This window comes from Oryza sativa, chromosome 4 (genome assembly GCF_034140825.1).
Source record: "Oryza sativa Japonica Group chromosome 4, ASM3414082v1".
NCBI classification, from domain to species: domain Eukaryota; kingdom Viridiplantae; phylum Streptophyta; class Magnoliopsida; order Poales; family Poaceae; genus Oryza; species Oryza sativa.
In genome coordinates this window covers 887,997-908,677 of record NC_089038.1, presented here as the reverse complement: position 1 = coordinate 908,677, position 20,681 = coordinate 887,997, and the positions used below count along the sequence as shown (strand labels likewise).

Sequence of the window (20,681 nt, the reverse complement as noted above, 5' to 3'; positions counted from 1 at the left end):
ACTCTGATACTTTCTGTCTCGGGAAGATAATTTCCTTCTAGATGTGCTGCATTTCCCTAATCAAAGGGTACCTTTCCGTATATAATTAGGTAAATAGTATTTCCGTATAGTATAAACCAAAGTATAGGAGGTATGCCTTATCATTGACACTGATAATATTACTATAATTTTTTGTTATAATATTTAAATAAATAAATATTCAATTTTATTAAAGTACTTTTTAGAATAATCTATAAATAATAATTTTCTAGTATCTTCAAACTTAGGGCCTTTTTGAAACGTGGGATTGGAAAAACTTAGGATTTTGACAATAATGAGGATCCCTTTGAAATGCATGATCGAAAAAATTGTAAGAATAGGAAAAACAAAGAAATAGGATATGAAACATATGCAAAACAGAGAATTGGAAAACACAGTGTTTGATTGGACCGTAAATGGGTCTGTATTATTGGAGTTAATTGAGTTGGTTATTTACTTATACATATCTAATCTACACTAATTGAATAGAAAAGTGACCATGAGCTACTAGATTTGTCTCGATCCTAAGCGAGATAGCTAGAACTTTAGCTTAGAGTGAATGTTAAATTTCCTATATTTTTCCTCCAGAATCATAGGAATAGGAAAGTTTCCTACATTTTTCCTTTACTCATTCCTAGCAATTAAAGGCATGAACAGTGTACGATTTTAATTTCTTTGTTTTTCTTCCATTTTTCCTCCAATTAAAAGGGGCACTGAAATAAAGCATTGCAAAACACAGAAAAATAATAAGAATGGTCGTTTGATTGGATCACAAGAAAAACACAGGAATTAGAGGAGAGATAAAAAGTCAAAAGAAAATTTCATGAGATTCTACTTCATATTAAATTTCCTCCAAAACTTGCATGGAAGAGGTATTCCATAGGATTCATTTGTGTCTATTCCTTTTATTCAAGGAGCTATCTACTAGAAAAATAATCCTATGAGGATAAAATTCTCCAAAATTCCTACAACTTCCGTTTGATTCAAAAGTGGGTCTTAATAATTACTAGTCATAAGTCTAGTCACCTCAATCTCACAAAACGAGAGGAAAATTTTGAACCGGAAGCAGTAGTGAGCCACCAACTAGCACGGATACAAAACAAAATCAAATGTCAAATAATTTGACTGAGAACAACGATAATTTCTTACTCAAGTGTTAGCCCATGATTCATTGATTCGTGAACGCCGTTCGTGCAGGTTTATGGCCCCCCAAAATTAAATGTGCAAAAAATTAGGTCGACTATGGAAGATAATATAGTGCGAACACATCAATTTGTCCCATACGCATGTTTCCTGATCAACACAAATGATTTAAGAATAGATCTCTCAGGCCTCGTTCTTATAGGCTAGGTTTGGGGGGAATGGGCCGAAATCCCCGTGTGCCATCCCGGCCAGATCTAATTTTCTTCCGTGGTGCATGTACGCGTTCGCCTGGCCCGAGGTGGGGTGGGGGAAATTCTCCACCCGATCCATGCCAAACCCCCGGTACAGAAAAATCGTCTCGGAGACGATTTTTTTCTTCCCGAGCATACACGGCGCTCATCTTCCTCGACTCCTCACGGCGCTAGGTTTGGAGGCGGCGCGAGGTCCGGGAGCAGCATATCTCCAGCCACCACTGGTCTCCTTCCCGCCCTCGGTCACCGCCGGTCTCCATCCCGCTACAGCCGCCGCCGCTCGCCATCTCTCCTTCCTCGCTTCGGATTCACCGGTTGCGGGAGAGGGCAAGGTCGAGGGCAACAGCCCGGACATCAAGAAGCAGGTCTGATTCTTGATCTCCTCTTTTCCTACTATGAAAAGATTTTGTGACTTTTCTAGTGGATGAATTTGTTGCTAGTTGATGTATTGAGTGGCTGTATGGATTGAAGTATTAGTCATATTTCTAACCTAGTTGGTGCTCGGTGTCTGTCCTTTCTCCCACCAATCATTAAGATGAGCGAGTAGAAGCCAAACCAGTCTTTCTGATTTTGCACGATCTCCCTTTGTATACTGACAGTTGACAGGATCAAGTGAAATTAGACAGCTCCATTTCAGTGTTAGGTGCTAGTATTAGCCTGTCATTGTTCCAGTTGCTTCTCTCATGCAGAGGTGCAGAGCACAGCTTCTTGTCCTGCTGCTTGCAAAGATCAATTTTTTCGTTGGCTTTGTTCCAACATTGAAGGTTCACCTGATATGATTCGATCAACAAAATTAACAGTTTAGCTGAAGAAATGTTGTGAGATAATAGCTGTGAAAAGTGTGAAATGCCTATTCAACAATTCTTTAGAAGTGCACTCTCTGTAATGTAATACATTCCAAAGGAAATTGCAAATGAAACTTGAGTGAAAATTTGTCAGGTAGTTATAGATATTTAAAGTTGACCGATTTCCTCTTTGCTGGACAGGTCCTACATTATTGGTTGATACTCCAAGAAACACAAATATAACAGGTATTATGCATACTTTTCTTTTTCCAAGGAGCTACCTGCTCTATCACGAACATAATTAATAATTATATGATATATCTGATGAATTTACCACATTCAGCAGTGCTGCCACTGCCCATGGTCTCACAGATATGACAAAAACATGAATATCATTGACTAGCTCAATTATTACTATATGTAGTGCAGAACTACGGAGTACGGACAAATCGACATATAACTCATTTGTGTTGATATTGCAACTGTTGGCATTGCAAGTTCTGTGCTTATATTCAAGGATTAACCTTTCAGGGAAGAACAATATGAAAAATGAGACGCTGGCTTTCTGGTCCGTTCAGACAAAGACAAGTAGAGATGATGTATATCAGGGTAAGTACTTTATCTGTCCAAATAGTCCTTGTTTTCTATAGCAAGTATGGTTGAGTGCTTAAAAGCTGAAAATTGTGAGTATATGTACTGGGCTTAATCGTGCCTGACCTTCTTCCTTGTCTTAAAAATATTTTTGTTCCAGAATTGTAGATGATAACTCACTTCTTATTTTAGTTTTCCAAATTAACACAGAATAATTGTCACTTTCCAAACAAATTTTCATATGACTATTCAGGTGTCCATAATGTTTCCTGTTTGTTTTTCAGGTTTTTAAGATTAAGAGACATGACTTTTGATGGATTTGGAAGCTGATGGTGGTAGTTGCCGAACTCTCTTTATTTTTGGGAAAAATTCGGAGACAAGGAAAAGTTTGTTTTCAAGGGCTTGATGATAAACTAGTTTTAGTTTCGTCAGTTCTTTTGGGGTTTGCCTGCAGAACTGTTATTCGTAGTAGAATGGTAATTCAATTAGCAGAACTGCAGATTTAGGAGTCTGTAATTGTACTGTTTCAACAGATCAGTATATGCAGGGCCGAATGTGGAAGACGATATATGCGCTTAATTTCCAATCTATTGCTATACTAGTATGACAACTCAATCTCTTGTCTGTGACTAGCATATCTATGGAAAACATATGATTATTTTGGATGTTTTACTGCTTGTAGAATTTAATCTATCCAAAATTATGATTTTTTAAAAAAAATTCTGGACTATTTTTCAGAATTCGTCTGTGGTAAATCTACGTTTTTCTATTTTTGGGGGCTTTTTACAATTATTTTGCACATTGATTTTTTTTCTGTTTTCATGATCAATTTTTTTTCTTATCATTTCTGAATTATTTTGAATGGTAGTGATCCCTTCTAATCCCCCTCTATCCAAACCCAGGGATAATATCTGCTAATAATCCCACCAACCACCCGCGCAAGTGGACGAGAGGGGGATTCACAGGGAGGGATTGGGTGTCAGGTGGGGGAACAACCTGAAACAGGCGTTTCCGGAGAAAAAAAAAATCCCCTTTTCTCCCGGCCCCTTCCCTTCCATCTCCGGCGACCCTCCGATCGCCGGCGTGAGGGGAGGGGGCGGGATTTTCGTCCCTTTAGTAATCTATTAGCTTAGGTGTTGGTCTTCTCTCGTAGTCGGGTCTTCCTGTCGTCGGGTTCTTCCCGTTTGTTCAAGTCGATGGATCGCCGGAGTTCGGCACCGTCGTCCCGGCGACGGAAGGAGTCGCTTTTAGTCGCCGAGGGTTTAGTTTGGAAAAACAGAGGAGGAGTTGCAATGAGGGGAAGGCAGATCGGTCAAAGGAACTTCTTCAACCTGTCAGATCCAGCACAAGTTTGGTGGCGCTGCCCCCTCCCTGCATCTGGCCGGCACGCAACGACAGTTGCGGCGTTGGCTGCCTTGTCCCCGGACACCATGACCCACCCTCTCCGTCTCCGGCCTCTCCCCCTCCAGATGTTGGGGCGGCGACGGTGTTTGTTGGGGTGGCGACAGCTCTCGGATTCAAGGACAGCAGGTAACAAAATATTTGGCAGCCTGTGCTTCTCGAGAATGCTGCGTTGGTGCTGGTCGGATTGGTGCTTGCATGATCTGTTGGTAGATGGGCTGGGGATGATAGTTGCTCATCAAGGAATTGCAGCTGGCCACCAGGTTAATTTCTCCTCATCCTCCTTTGTTGAGCTCCAAGCTGAAGTAGAAAGACAGCAGATCAATCAATGCCATCCTAGTTCTTGACTAAGGTTGGCCGGAGTTTGGGGACCTCTTTCTTGATGTTTCTATGCAGTGGTACCCATGCTGGGTTCGTCGTTCGGGTTGAGGGCAGACCGTCCGAGCAATCTTGTTTCGCAGGATTGCAAGTCAGTGCTCCTCAGATTCAATGATAAACTCCGTGGAAATCAACTGTTAAAGTCCGGTGAAGCTCACACCAAAATCTACGACTCAACAACAAACCTTCAATTTGTGCCGTTCCCGTGGAGGCAACCAAAGGGGATTATCGGTTTGTCAAGCGGTGTGCACGTCAATGAAGGCCCATGGATGTAGTCGTCACGGCAACGCCGCTACTCCTGTCGATCTCATCCATTATCACTGTATGGCTACATCAGGAATTTGTTTCCCTTAGTTCAGTCTGTCTCATCTTTAGAAAGGATGGTTTGGTGTATGATCAATTTGTACTGGGGATTCTTTCCCTAATCTCTGTCTTTTCTATATAATAAAATGAGTACTTTTCAAAAAAATAAGGTGGGGGAACAACCCAAACCCCACGTGGGTTGATTTTCCTTTAGATTAATTTCCACAGATAGCCTCACTGATGGTGCACCGGCCGGGGTTGACTTGACTTGAGTTAAGCTATAGCTAGGTCCTCGTTCCATAAATCCGGCCGGCACCAAGCATATATAGTCTTGCATTGTGCTCCAACTCCGTCGACGAGAGACGATTATATTGATCGATCGTTCAATTAACCAACAAGCAGCATTTACTTTGAGTCTCGATCGTCATGGCGTTGGAGGTTGTGGCGGTTGGGTGGGCGATCAGGACGATCGGATGGATCGTGTCGCCCATGACCACCAAGGCGGTGAACAAAGGCATCGACCTGCTCAACTGCGACCAAGAAGCCCAGCTGCGCAACCTGGTGGCATGTCTTGAGCCGCAGCTGCGTAGGCAGATGGAACACATGACATCCATGCCGTATCTGGACAAGTGGGTGCAGAGCCTCAGATCTGCCTTCTACGACGCAGAGGACATCGTGGACATCCACGATTACCTTAACCTCGCCCTCCACATGCAGCTTTGTCGCTTTGGCTGCAAACCAAACCAAGTGACCTTTTTTTCCCCCTTCTAATTCAAATTACTAACCATATTTATAAAAAAATAAAATATCAAAATACGTTCAATATTAGATATATTAAAACTAATTTGGTACTATAATAAAAATTCTGATTTACTATCCGTATAATAATAAAAAAGAATTGATACATTGCACTACCAATACTAGTATTCGTAGAGCACTAAACCAAACAAGCCCATAATTCCCATGGCCATGATTTATCTTAAAAACTAGGGGATTCCCCGTGTTTGCTGTGGGAATTACTAAGTAATTTTCAATATTATTTTTCGTTACAATTCAGGTAGGAGTAAAAAGAAAAAAAATCAAATCTCAGGGCTTATCGATATTTATCAAGAAACAAATGAAATTCGCACTTTAATGTAGAACATGTTTATAAGTATATATTAAATATTATAAAAATAATAGAGATTTGTAAAACTATTGTGGAAATGATGTGAGATGTGGTGATTGAATATGCTTGCGTGCTAATTTGTAGAATTAAATAGATTGTGGATGCTCTTGCATGTTTGCATGAGGTTGAATATGTAATTATTGTTAGTGGGTGATGATGTGGTATGGTTGCATGTGAAACTTTAGAGTTAGTGGGTTATAACTTTACAGAAAGTATAGATTAACCATGGCACGTGGCCAAATCAAATGGCAAAAGACCGGCAAGCTTGAGGATGATAAGATATATCAACTGAATTCGGAGATTGTTCCATCATTAGCAACTCTATTTTGGACCTTGCTCAGATAAACTTGTTAGTCCACAATGGTAGTATACTTTACACCTTCTAGCCCCCTCCTCCACCTTCACCACAAGAAGTTTCAGGACTGGGGGAGATAAAAGTAGTACTCCTTCCGTCTCTAAATATTTTTGACACCGTTAACTTTTTATCACATGTTTGACCGTTCGTCTTATTCAAAAACTTTTGTGAAATAAGTAAAAGTATATGTATACATATAAGTATATTTAACAATGAATCAAATGATATGAAAAGAATTAATAATTATTTAAAATTTTTGAATAAGACAAACGGTCAAACATATTTAAAAAAGTCAACGGCGTCAAATATTTAGAAACGGAGGGAGTACCATTTTTACAATTTTGCTTAGGTATTCAGAATGGCCTGGAGACTAGAGTGGGTATGCATGGGAATAATATATAAGTAATTAATTGTGACATGACGGTGAAATCCAGCTTGCAAATTTTGCCATTTTTTTAAGCACATGGTTAGTTCAAACACGTGACAGTTGTTTTTTCATTTAATTTTCAAGATTAAACGCTGAAGCTTTAGTACAAAGTTGCTTGAAAACATCGTAGAAAGGAATTTTTAAGGCTCATTTGGAAGAAATTTAGTGTTTGAATCATACAGTAAATATTCTACCGAGTATTTGATCAGTTTGGAACAAAAGATTGAAATTTAGAACTTCCAAAAATCATATGAAATTTATTTGGAATGGTTCAAGACAAGGGGATTTTTTAGAATTCTCCCCTAAAATTCACGTGGTTTATCCAAGTGGTTAATTTTGTATTTTACCTATATTTTCCAATCATCTGTTTTACTCATAGATTCCCATCAAAAGCCTTATTGGCTATTGCTAGAAGACAACCTACGCATTGTTGTCGAATAGATAAAAATAAATTGTTGGATGTGATGCATTCTAAAGCATGAAAAGAAAAAGGAGAATGACAGGGCTCGGGAGCCCGACGGGGGTGGAGCCAATCGGGCGTTCCCCCCGATCTAGTGTACTCACAATATTTCACTATGTATAGATCTAATGTTGCAGTGCACTGAAATATTCCATTGCAACAAAAAAAACCCACATATTTTGGAAACCCCCTATTAAGAGAATTCATTTCATTTTTTGTTCCACCGAAAAATGTTTCACCTAGTGTACTTATAATGTTTCACTATGTATGGATCAAATGTTGCAGTGAATTGAAACATTCTTTCGCTATTTGCTGAAACATTGTTTTTATATAAGGTGAAACGACACCCGATTCAAACGAGTGAAACATTTTCAATCTACTTAGTGAAACAATTCCGATATATCTAATGGAACATCGTGCAACATTTAAAAATAATTCAATAATAAGCTTAAAAAATTTTTCGTCGGAATATATCCATGTGTGGTTTTGTTTTGAAGATTTAATTGTAACAAATTTAATGGTGCAATCGGATCATGATTTGGATAAGTAATTTAAGAGAAAAATCAGTTTAAAATAGTTTTGCACGTAAATCGGGCACTAACATCGGCGCCCGATTTTTCTCTAAACCGATCGGACGTCCGACCCGTAAACTCGTCCGAAGAAAAAGATAGACAAATGTCCTTCTGGATAAACCCAAATTTTAAATAAGGGACGATGAGATGAGGTTTTCGAATTCATTGTGTGTAGCTTTACATGTAACCACAAAGCCAATAAATATTATTTAGAAATTCATAACGAAGAATAATCTTCTAGATAGAAATAATTAAAATCTTAAGTAAAACTCCGACATATGATGTTGAGATGTGCAAAACCTCCACCAATGGTGATGGCGCTAGAGTAACTTGCAAATACTTTTCACTACCAGAAAAACGATTTTTCCCAATGTCACCATTTATTTTTCCAGTCGGACTATGAAAAATCACCATTTGCAAAAAATAGCTACAGATAATACCATAAATCTAGTCCCGCTTGCGAAAATTGATATTCACCCGCTAGAGTAATAGATACCATAGCCACCGCGCCGTCAACCACCGCTGCTGCCGTGACCAGCCGCGCGCCGCTGTCGCCACCGAGAGCCTCGCGCCGGCCACCACGGGCGCTGTCGCGGCTGCCTCAGCCACCGCTGTCGTCGTCATCACCAGCCGCGCACCGCCGTAGCCGCCGTCGCTCACCCGCTGCCGCCGACCCATCGCCGCGAGCTCCGCCGCCACCGCCGCAAGCTCGCCCGCCCGATCTGTTCGTCGGGTGGCCAACTCCGCAGGCGCGGCCTCGTGCCCCTCCGCCACCGTCGCGGCCTCCGCGTCGTCGCGCCCGTCGCTACCAGCCGCACCCTCCGTCACTGGACAAGAAGCTGCCGCTGTCACCAGTCATCGTCCGGCTCCACCGTCCCCCAGCAAACGCCGACATCCTCCCACCGGCGCCGGGCACCGCCGGATGCCTCCCCGCCAAATCCGGCACGGATCTGGCAGCCTCGTCCTCCGCCGCCAGCGCCTCCAAACTCCGCCGCCACCCCCGCCAAACGTCGCCACCCGAACGCAGTACCCCACCGCCGGCAACCGCCCCGCCAGGTCCGGCCGGTCGGCACGGATCTGGGCGGTTTCCTCCTCCCGACGCCGGCAGTACCCCCTGCCCTTGTGCGGTGAGACGGAGCGAAGCCCCGTCGCAGCTGTCGCTCGCCCGCTGCTGCCGACCCTTCGCCGCGAGCTCCGCCTCCACCGCCGCAAGCTCGCCCGCCCGATCTGGTCGCCGGGTGGCCAGATCTGCAGGCGCGGCCTCGTGCCCCTCCGCTACCGTCGCGGCCTCCTCGTCGTCGCGCCCGTCGCCGCTAGCCGCACCCTCTGTCATCGGACAAGAAGCTGCCCCCGTCGCCAATCGTCGTCCGGCTCCACCGTCCCCCAGCAGACGCCGACATCCTCCCGCCAGCGTCGGGCGCCGCCGGATGCCTCCCCGCCAGATCCGCCAGATCCGGCACGGATCTGGCAGCCTCGTCCTCCACCACCAGCGCCTCCAAACTCCGCCGCCACCCCCGCCAAATGCTACCGCCCGAACGAAGTACCCCGCCACCAGCAACCGCCGCGCCAGGTCCAGCCGGTCGGCACGGATCTGGGCGGTTTCCGCCTCCCGATGCCGGCAGTCCCCCCTGCCCTTGTGCGGTGAGACTGAGCGAAGCCCCGTCGCCGCCGTCCTTGCGGCCGCGCGACTTTGCTGCCGGCCGCTCGGGCAGCGGTGAGGCGAAGGAGGAGAAGGGAGGGAGCGGCGGGCGACGGCGAGCTGGGCGCCTCCCGTGTCGCCCGAGAGGAGGCGACGCGTGAGTCGTCTTCCGATGGCTCACTTATAGAACTTTATTGCCATAACTGTACTTAGTGGATTGTACTTATATAGAAAGAAATGATTCATGTGCCCATCCATGCGTTCTGAAGGAGCCATAAAACTACAAGTCCAAAAAAAAAAAACTTATATGCTACTAAAATTTTCCTTTGGGCCAATAAGCACGTTTCATGTTACATGACTCTGCCATGCCTAAACTTAATGCAGGTCAGCTCTCCCTCTAATACCGACTCATGGTTACGTGAGCTGCTGAAGAAAAGCCAGAAGAAGCTACACAACCAGTAAGCTGAAGAAAAGCCTAGAGAAGCTACAAAAACTAACTAAGGGCGGGCTTGTGAATCGAGAATTATTAATGACGGAGACAACTATCGAGGAGACGATGTCGGGCACTACTTCCTCAGCTACGGGGCGAGTATTTGGAAGAGATGTAGATCGTACAAAGATAGTAAATATGTTGCGCGAAGCAGCAGGGGACGGTGAACCAGGCTCCAGCAACAACCCGTGTTATTCAACAACAATTGGCATCTATGGCATTGCTGGATCCGGGAAGACAATCCTTGCACAATATGTCTGTGAGTATGAAAAAGAGGATGGCCATTTTTCACCTGTCATGTGGGTTGATGTTTCTCAAAGTTTCAGTGTGGATAAAATTTACAGACAGATGCTCGAAGGAGCCATTGGGCGACCATCCTATAAGTACCAAAATCTTGATGCCCTAGAAAATAAGCTAAAAGCGGAATTGAGAGACAAAAGGTTCTTGCTGGCGCTGGATGGTCTCCAGTCGGATGTTGCTCAGCAAGAACGGGACCAAGTACGTAATACACTGAATTTTGGGAAGCGGGGAAGTAAGATCCTAGTTACAGCTTTGTCCAAAGATGCAGCCATTGTCACGCCCAGAAATTTAACCCAAATTTCCAGACTATTTTGCGTATTAAATCCCTGTCTAGGACCAGTCAGGGTACACAAAACGACAAGTAATATACAGTTCCAAACGTAAAATAAGCGTAAAATACTTACAGAAGAGGCACTTAGTCCTCACACCGAAACAAAAGCAGCAGCGGAAAAAAAAAACGATCCTAGCGGGGCTTCAGCTCCACTCCACAGGCAAAACTCAACTGGGGTCTGAGCCTTGGTCCTTTAACTCCATCTTCAGCTCAGAAGCACTACACTTCTGAAAAGGGGGAATAATAGCAAGGCTGAGTACAACCACCGTACTCAGCAAGCCACACCAACGATGCAGACGTGCAAGGGGATACAAGGATGGTTTGTGTCTATTTGCATAAAGGCGGTTGTAAAACATTTTATTGAGCAAAACAGTAAAACTGTTGAGTAATTAAAGTAACATTAAATCTCCACTGATCAACGCTACACCACGTTGAACAGGCCCAACCAACCCACCTAAACTACAGTGTATTGGGTCGATTTATTAAGTGTGAGACTAATCACGGTGAATCTGGTCGACTGCCCATAACCGCGGGCACGGCTATTCGAATAGTTTTACTCTGATCAGAGGTGTACAACTGTACCCACAAGACACAGCCCCACGACACGTTTCCGTGCGCCGACATGCCACCACGACATACCGGAAAGAGGCCGTGACAGGACCCTTCGCATAACCCCCTCTAACCAAGCACACCACACCTCAGGTTTCACCCCCACTCCTCGCAAGGCAGCGGGCAGTCCCCTCTCGTGCCTAGGTGAATCCGGAAGCCGCATAGGCCGTCGCAGGGCCCATCCAAACTCCATCACGCCCACCCTTGCCTGGATGCGTCGGCTAGAGGAAAGCTACGCTACAAGCCCAGCCGTTGCCCACGCTGGCTTGTGGTAAGTACGATAAATTCTTCCAAGGCATCCCGCGAACCGGTCCTTAACTGCCATGGATGCGACCAGCAAAACCATGCACCCACAGCCCACCATTCAGTCGCATTTTAGTTGAATAATTACGACCATGAAGCATGGCCAGATGTCTCGAGCACGCAGCTCACCAAGATACTAAAATGTCTAATACTGCAATTATCCCATCGACTGAGCTAGTGGTAATTAAGCATGGCTAAGCATATAGTTCTAGCTAGGTCATCAAAGTAACACCAGCTAGGCGATTTATTACCCATGGTTGACAAAGGACAGATATCAAGTAAACATGGCACAAGCGAGCAGATAGGTAAAACCCTGACCCCATGTAATTAGCAAAACATGCATATTTATTTGCAAACAGTAAAACATTTGTAAATTGGGATCAACATGCTCAAGGGGAATGTGTGACTTGCCTTGCTTCTTCACTTGGATCTTCTGAACTCTTATCCTTGCGAACACGATCTTCCGAAACGACGGGAACTACACGCTGGCACGCAAAACGAGGAAAAACTCTAATAAAAACCAAGAAAACAGTACATAAAAACTAAACAAACATGTAGAGCTTAATTTTAGATGAATTTTGCAAGTTGAATGGCTCAATTCGGAGTTCGAATGAATTAGGTATGAATTTTAGAAGTTCTAAGCCATTTAAATGAATTTCTAGAATTAAACTCGATTTATTGCGCAATTATTATTTATTTTTACAAAGGAAATGGTCCTCGCTGACGTCAGCAAGGGGTGAGGCGCGGACCACGTCCACAAAGGGGGCAGGCCCCACACGTCAGCGGCACGGCCCACCGTGGACCGAGTCCACGGTGGCGATCGGCCACGCGGCCGCGCACCCGACGATCTAGATCGGCCAAGGCCGATCGGACGGCTGGGGACGGCCGGGCGGCGCGGCCTGGCCAGCGCGCACACAAGGCTGGCGGCGGCGGCGGCCAGGACCAAAGCGACGGCGGCACACGGGCCGGGCGTCGCAGGGAGCTGCGGCGCGCAGCGCGGGAAGCGGCGAGAGGAAACGGGGGCAGTGAGGGAGAGGGAGGTGGCGGAGCTCACCGAGGGGCACGGCGACGGCGAGAGCAGCCGGCGGAGGGAGGCGGCGGCGCTCCACAGGTCGACAATGAGGAGGGGCTCCCGGCGGCGGAAGGCGGCGACCGGGCGGCGGACGGGGAAGAGCGGGACGCGGCGAAGGAGGCAATGCGGCCGGCGTGTCGCGGCGGCAGCCGGGGTGATGGCGAACGGCGACCGGAGACGGAAAAAAAATGGCCGGTAGGGTGGCGTGGTGGGGAGGTGGTTCTGGTAGTGGAGGGGAAAAATGGATGGGCGGCTGGGCTTGCCCTTGCGGTGGTGGATCTAACCGAGGCAGTGGCGCGGCTTGAGGTGGTTGAGGATGGCGGCTAGAGGCGGCCGGAGGCGGTAGGCGGTGGTGCACGAGGCGGCGGTGTTCCGGAGGCGGAGAGGGGAAGTGGAGTAGAGGCCGGGCTGCGGCACGGCGCCGCGAAGCCGACGGTGGTGGCGGATTGGCGCGGCGGTGGGTGGAGCAGCGGTGGCGGGCGGCCGGAGCTCGCCGAAAAGCGGCGGTGCGCGGGAGCGGCGTGGGGAGGGGGAGAGAGAGCGCGGCTGGCTCGGGTGAGGAGAGGAAAAGAGAGAGGATGCTTCGGGGTTCGTTTTTATAGGGTCGGAGCGGCGGAAACAGGGCCGAGAGGGGCGGCAACCGGCGGGGAAGTGGGGCGCCGACGGGGGGTGGTGGTGGCTCGGCCGGCGCCGGTTTTTGTGGGACGAGCGGGGAAAATGGTGGAGGACGTGGAGGGGATCGTGCCCACGTCGTTGGATGCGAGCTCGGGTGCGGGAGGGCGCCGGATTTTGCGGCGACGTGGGCGGCAATGGCGGTTGGGGTTGGCCGGCGAGAGGTAGGAGGAGGAGCTGACAGGTGGGGCCCACGGTCCCACCTGTCGGCCGGATGGAGAGAGAGGAGGGAAACTGGGGGACGTAAAGCAGACTTTCGCAAGGCGCGGGCCGGCCGAGAGAGAGAGGAGGCGCGCGGCCCGCGGGAGAGGAGGGGAAGGCTTGGGCCAAGCCCAAAAGGGAAGGAAGGAGAATTTTATTTGTTTTCTTTTTATTTAATTGGTTAAATGATCTTTGTGACTTTAAAATTATTTCTTGAGCTCCGAAAATTTGCGGAAAAATCCGGAGAGTATTTTAGGGCACAAAGAATATTACAAAATATTCTCAGCTAATGATTTTTAAAGGAAATTTTTAATTCCCTCAATAATTCACTTGATTAAGTTGATTTAACTTTTATTTAATTTCTAGAAAATGTATTATTAATTGATTTTTATTCCCGAACGAAAATCGGGGCGTTACAGCCATGTCCCTAGGTGCCAAGAGCCCCGTTGAAATTTCTGAGATGGATGATAATGATTTCCTTGATCTATTCATGCATTATGCACTTGATGGTGTGAGAGTACTTGATAGCCAAAAACTTCAAAAACTACATTCGATTGGCAGAGGGATCGCAAATAAGCTAAGAAGATTACCGGTTGCAGCAAGGCGAGTAGGAGACAGGCTATGCAAAAATTTAGATGCCAGCTCTTGGCAAAAAATTAGAGATAATGAAGTACCGTGTACTGACATCATACAAGAACAGTGGCGGAGCTACCAGAAACTTAACGAACAGGTCCGGCGATGCTTTGCTTACTGTAGTATGTTTCCACGGAACTACCGGTTCAAACGCAATGCATTGGTTAAGCTGTGGATGGCTGAAGGGTTTATCAAGACTAGCAATGGACAGAAAATGGAAGATATAGGTGAAAAATACTTTGAAGACCTAAAGTCATGGTCATTTATAAAATCAGAAGGAAAGCTTGCTGACAGTGACGATGAGTGGTTTACTATACCTGATATGCTGCACGAATTGGCAGAGATGGTTGCCGGAAATGATTGCTTACGAGTTCTGGGGGATGAGGTGGAAGTGTTCCGTTCCGATGTCCGCCATCTGTTTATTACTTCCAGCAATGCAATGAAGTATAAACATGATATCTACAAAATGAAGAAACTCCGGACATTAATCATTAGCGCTGATGGATCGAGGGGGATAACAGAACAAGTTCTTGAGCGAATGCTGAAAGAATTGAAGAAGTTACGTGTGGTGCAAACATATCTGGATCAAGATAGAGTGATTGTCCCGGAGTCAGCCTGTGGCTTAAAGCATTTACGTTTTCTCAGCATTTTGGGATCCCATATAAGACAGGTGAAGTTGCCAACAGAATTTGGCAAACTCTACCATTTGCAGAACCTAGAGTTCCCTCTTTCATATTATTTAGATTTAAACTGTTCCAATGTCAAAAGGATGAGCAGCCAGCTGATTAACTTGCGGTCTATTTCATCTCCTTATGTTGATTTGGGAATTCCTTACGTGGAGGATTTAAAGCAACTGCAAGAGCTAAGTCACTTCAAGGTAAGGAAGGAGGAAGCGTATCGGTTAAAGCAGCTGATGAAGCAAAATAACCTTCGTGGCAGCTTGAAAATCAGTGGCCTTGAGAGTGTTGAGAGCAAGGAGAAAGCTCTAGAAGCCAATCTGACAGAGAAGAAGTGCCTCACAACATTGTCACTTGAATGGCATGCTTATCACGCATCCTATGTCAAAGCTGACAAGGATCTACAGCTCCAAGTGGAGATACTCGACGGCCTCCAACCACCAGAGCAACTTACATGCCTCAACATCTGCCACTACCTGGGTCGCACAACACCAAGTTGGCTGTCAAGGGAACATGGGGGCGTCAGTAACCTGCAATTCCTCGAACTCAGGGAGTGTTACAACCTGGAAACTCTCCCTGAGATCGCCAAGCTCTTCACTGACCTTCGCAAGCTTAGGCTCAATGTTCTTCCCAATCTGACAAGGCTCCCAAGACTTCCAGGCATGCTGAAGAGCCTGGAAATCAGCGGCTGCAGGCGTTTGGAGGTGACATCCATGGATGACCAAAGGTTGTTTCCTGCATCCCTAGAATGTCTCCACTTGACAGGATGCACTGTCGAAGACACTGTCCTGCGCGATTCATTGAGAGGATGCACTGTCCTGGGTAGCCTGAAACTAAGTCAAATTGACTCTTTCACAGAGATACCTTCTGAGACAATGAGGTCTCTAGTGAGGCTTAGGGATCTCTACATCGGTGGCTGTAAGCAATTAGTTCGCTTGGAAGGCCTGAACCATCTTGATAGCCTGGAGCACCTTACCATCATCAAGTGTCCCAGCCTTATGGACTTGAAAGTAGCCGGCAAAGCACACGCAGTTCCTCGGCTAACCGTCGATGACATGTCCCTTGTACCCAAGCTTTTGTCAAGAGGGGCATATCCATCACTGAAATGGCTTGCGCTCGAACACTCGGTGGAACTGAGGGGAGAGTGGATCCTAGAGCACTTGACTTCACTAGCTTACCTTGGGTTTACTTCCTGCCATTGGAACAGCTTACCCAACAACTTGGAGAACCTCACCGCACTTAAGGAGTTATATTTTGATTTCTGTGGAAGTATCCGGTCCCTTCCAAAACTACCTAAATCTCTGCTGTACTTCCGATCCATTGGCTGCAAATTCCTTTTCTTGGGATCAAATTGGGACGATATAGCACGCATTCCCTACAGAAGGATTTTATGAATGGTGAAGTATGCCTAAATGAAATAATCCCTCCCTCTCTACCTCTCTAACAGCGTGCTTAGCACACATGGCAGATGGTATTGATTGCCAATCCTTAAGCAACAGATGAGGCTTTCTTGGTGACTTCTCGCTTTTCGGTGCATGAAACAGAAACACGGGAACAGATTGCAGCAACACATGGACATTCGTTTGTCAACTCTTGACACCAGCATAATAATAAATGACATGTGTTGTTGTATCCATGAGTAAGCATGAGGCATGTTCTACTGCACGGTGTATGTTTTCAGTCAAAAAAATATGACCAAGATTCTACACCCTGATGAATGCTGCACAGGACATCCCCACTGACCCACACACAACACCCAGGGCTAATTGGGACATTTATAGCGCACCTTTTAAAACTTACACTGTAAATTTCAGATATGCACTGTATTTTTTTTCTAGTACTCACTGCATAGAAGAATTTGGTAAAAACAGTTGATTGTCTACTTAAATCCTTTAGAAAAATATACTAGTGTAATTTAACATATAAGTAAAAAAAAGGTCAATAAGAAAGAGATAGGAGATATACATCTATCTTTCTACCCTATAATTCACCAAGTGATCTACCCTATAATCTACCAAGTGATCTACCCTACATCCTACAGACATCATACTTCATGGAACGGTCAGGAGAACGGACGAGATCCGCTCAATCCTCATGCACGTATCTCTTCCAATTTTGCTTCCCCGCACGCGCTACCTCCACCAATTCCGCCACCATAATATCCGTGATTGCCGCCGCCCAGGCCATTTTTTCCTCTCTTCATCCTCGCTCTCGCCCCTCGCCATAAAAAACGAGGTGATCGTCACAGCGGCAATCCTCCCCGCAACGAGGTGGCACAGGCATGGCGGCCTCAACATCTTTGTGTTGCTTCCTTTTCTTTATTTGGTGCACTCACTGCATTCGACTATTAAACTCTCTTGTTTTTATTTTTCACTAATTATTTTTAGAGATTATGCATAACTTTCCGTTTGGCTAATATTGTGCATTGTTTTAAATGATGTTTCACATTTCAGTTACAAATGGTTCATCAAACATCTAGTGTGATATGCCAATAATTAATTTTTTTAAGTAATGTTTCCCCCTCCATCACTAATGTTGCATGTATATTACAAAACTTTCATCATTCAATTACATAGCATGGATCAGATGTTCTGAACCATAGTCTCTTCTATTAGGTGTTGTCATCTCATATTTTATAAAACTGATTTACCTTAATCATGTTTTAAATAAATAAACCCATGAATAATGAAAACTGAGTTTCCACAAACCAGGGAAATCATTTTTTTAATCAAAAACTACTCCATGCTGTTTTTACTTTTTAGCCATTGCTTCGTTCGTCCACCCCACCTCATCGCTAGCACCATCACCTTCTTCACCAACTATATTCATCCTTCTAAGACAAGAGCCAGTGGACCACAGCAGCATTTTCCCCTCCATGCCACGCATTGCGCTCCCAAGTCATTCCTCAACAGCTTTGGCAGCATCACCATCAATGTCTAACATCTTTGTCAACAATGACCTTGATTGTGTCACCATCTCCGTCCTTAGTGCAACCTTACATGCATGGGCTTTTGCTAATTGGTGCGCGCGCCAGATCCGTATCTAGCGCGAGCGCCCTCCACCCGCTGCCACGGGTCTCTTTTTTTTAGCGATTTTTTCTGTGCGTTTTTCCTTTTTTTTGGCGATTTTTTTCTTTTCATTTTGCTCTTTTTTATTATTCTTTTTAAAAATTTCAGCACAAGTGCTTTTAAATATTTTGTGTTATAACTTTTTAAATCATGACTTGAAAATTTTTAAATCTTAACTTGAAAGTTTTCAAATTTAGACTTGAAAGTTTTCAAATCTCGAGTTGAAAGTTTTTAAATCTGGGTTGAAAGTTTTTGAAATTTGAGATGAAAGTTTTCAAATCTTGAGTTGGAAGTTTTCAACTCTGAGTTGAAAGTTTTCAAATCTCGAGTTGAAAGTTTTCAAATCTGGGTTGAAAGTTTTCAAAATTGAGATGAAAAGTTGAAAGTTTTCAAAATTTGACTTAAAAAATTCAAAATTTCGAGTTGAAAGTTTTCAAATCAGGTTTAAAATTTTGAAAATTTGACTTCAGATATAGTTTTCGCTGCCTGACTGCGACATACTCCGTACTACTATAGTTTAGATAAGACATGATAATGTTTTTAGGGAGTGTTACGAGATGCAACGAGTAACTGTATGGAGAAGGAGCAAGCAAGATGACAGTGAAGAGGAAGTAAAACCTTGCTTGCCGAACCCTTTTGCCCTTCCAACCCATCTTCTGGAGCCGACGTTGGAGGAGGTGAGCTGCGTGTCGACGGAGGCCTGCTCCAGCACCTCCGTGTCGAGGTTCTCCGTCGGACGGTGGCTCATCGGCAGCCGGAACTCCTCAAAATCATCATCCTCCTCCAGGCCGTACACTCCATCCCCCTCCTCATCCTCCTCCACCGGAGCTCCAGGAAAATTCTTAATGCTGTTGCCGCGATCGAGTTCTCCATCAACTCCCTCTCGACATACTTGCTAAAATCATACCCGCTCCCCTTCTTGCTGAACCCGCGTAGCTCTGTGGTCTATCCTGAACACCCAAAAGGCAGAACAAGCTGGATCACAGGATCGGTCAGATGGATCTGGAGCCGAGCCGACGAAGCAACTATCCGAGCGGATCGAAACGGCGAGGTCTTGGTTGTGGATACTCACCATGGGAAAGAGGGGAAGAGATGCGTGCTAGGGTTTTCGTCGGAGACGCCTCGCCGCCGAGAAGGAGTGAGGAGAGGGGATCGGAGGCGGTTGTCGTACGGTTGGGCCTGAACAGGGTTATATTGTGTGCGGAAAAAGTACACCGAAGGCCCCTCAACTTGTCATCAAAATCGTCCCCTAATCTTTTCTAAAATGACACTGGACCCACATTTCATAGACACAAATGGGCCCATTTGTTATCCACTAGAAGTGTCAAAACAGCGAAGCTCCAATGTTTGCCTGAACTCTTACTCTCAGAATGCCTTTATGCTTAAAATTGATCTTTCTAAAGCTTTTGATAGATTGGAATGGGATTTTATTGACTCTGCTCTTCAAAGGAAAGATTTTTCATCATCATTTAATTAACCTGGTTAAATCCTACATTAGTTCCTCTTCTTTTTCTGTAATCATTAATGGTCAATCTTATGGTTCTTTCAATGCTAACAGGGGTATAAGACAAGGCTGTCCTCTTTCTCCTTATCTTTTTTTTCTTGCTTTAAATGAACTTTCTGATCAACTCAATAAGGTTCTTCATAATCAACACATCAATGGCATTAAACTAAGTGATTCTGGACCTGTTATTCACTCTCTTCTTTATGCAAATGACCTCATCATTACAGGTACAGCTAATATTGAAGAAGCTTGTCAGATAAAGAACATCATTGAAAACTTTTGCAGGAACTCAGTGCAAACTCCAAATTATGATAAATCCAGTATAATGTTCAGTAAGAAAACCCCTTCCCACATTCAAGAGGCTATAAGGCTCATTTTCCCTATCAATCTCATGGATGCCAACACTAGACATTTAGGTCACCCTCTTTTTGTCACCAATAGAAACAAGTTTGTTATCTATAAATTCATCATTGATAAATTCAAAGCCAAGCTGACCACCTTGAAGGCTAATAATATGTCTCATGCATGCCGTCTGACCTTGATTAACTCTGTCTTTGCTTCTTTACCTGTCTACTATATGGCTACTATTCTTCTCTTAAAAAATATTCTTAATAAAATCACAGCTATTATTAGAAAACTTTGGTGGGCAGGTGTTAGAGAAGGACATGACAAAAATCCTTTATGCTTGAGAGCTTGGAAGGACATTTGCAGGCCCATTTCAAAGGGAGGTCTTGGTATTAGAGATATACAAGCTGTTAATAAAAGCTTAATTCTAACTCAGCTTGGAGGTTGATCACAAACCCACAGGAACAAATTGCTCAAATCCTTAAAGGTAAATACTTTCCTAATTCCTCCTTTTGGGATGCTCCAAAAAATATTTCTAAATCTGTCTATTGGAGCTCTGTTTTAAACATTAGGAAGGTTTTAAGACATTCTGTCACTTGGCAGCTAGGAGAAGGAAACATTTCCACTTGGAATCAACCATGGTGTGATCTTAATGAAGATATCTATAATTTTATAAAAACTAACCCCATGCCTAGTCAATTACCTGTTAAAGTTGCAGATTTATGGAATAATGAGAAAGAGAGGGACAATTTGAAGCTTAACTCCCAGTTTGAAGAGGAAGCTGTTCAAAAGATTTTGCAGATCCCCTTGATGCAGGACACTTCGAGTGATAAACTATGTTGGAGATTCACAAAGAATGGAGAATGTAACTCAAAAAGTGCTTATAGGGAATTCTACAAAAGGGATAATCAAAATCTTCAACAGGTAGATTCCCAAACCCTTGCTCTTATTAAGGCCACCTGGAAAGACAAGAACATTCCTCCCA

The 20,681-nt window shown here is 44.8% G+C and overlaps 1 protein-coding gene and 2 long non-coding RNA genes across 6 annotated transcripts; 2 read left to right on the top strand and 1 right to left on the bottom strand.

Moving 5' to 3' along the window:
* Positions 1-837: 837 nt before the first annotated feature.
* LOC136356121 (uncharacterized) lies at positions 838-19,011 on the bottom strand. 4 transcript variants are annotated; one of them, XR_010740839.1, is made up of 6 exons: positions 18,920-19,011; positions 18,466-18,822; positions 14,666-16,154; positions 14,420-14,561; positions 11,936-12,009; positions 10,242-10,839 (listed from the first exon to the last, which is right to left on the bottom strand). It is a non-coding gene; the product is annotated as an uncharacterized lncRNA (long non-coding RNA). The 4 variants fall into 4 exon arrangements; XR_010740841.1 differs by lacking the exons at positions 10,242-10,839; positions 11,936-12,009; positions 14,666-16,154 and adding exons at positions 838-1,802; positions 1,903-2,182; XR_010740838.1 differs by lacking the exon at positions 14,666-16,154.
* Positions 1,630-3,458, top strand: LOC107280550 (uncharacterized). The gene is made up of 4 exons (XR_010740842.1): positions 1,630-1,777; positions 2,399-2,443; positions 2,729-2,806; positions 3,073-3,458. It is a non-coding gene; the product is annotated as an uncharacterized lncRNA (long non-coding RNA).
* LOC4334942 (uncharacterized) lies at positions 3,922-5,083 on the top strand. Its single transcript, XM_015778814.3, has one exon. The coding sequence runs from the start codon at positions 3,985-3,987 to the stop codon at positions 4,534-4,536; it is 552 nt and encodes a 183-aa protein (XP_015634300.1). The 5' UTR covers positions 3,922-3,984; the 3' UTR covers positions 4,537-5,083.
* Positions 19,012-20,681: the final 1,670 nt, after the last annotated feature.

What these genes read in the sequence shown, in the direction of transcription:
- LOC4334942 (XM_015778814.3), top strand. Translation starts at nt 3,985, where the DNA reads ATGGATCGCCGGAGTTCGGCACCGTCGTCCCGGCGACGGAAGGAGTCG.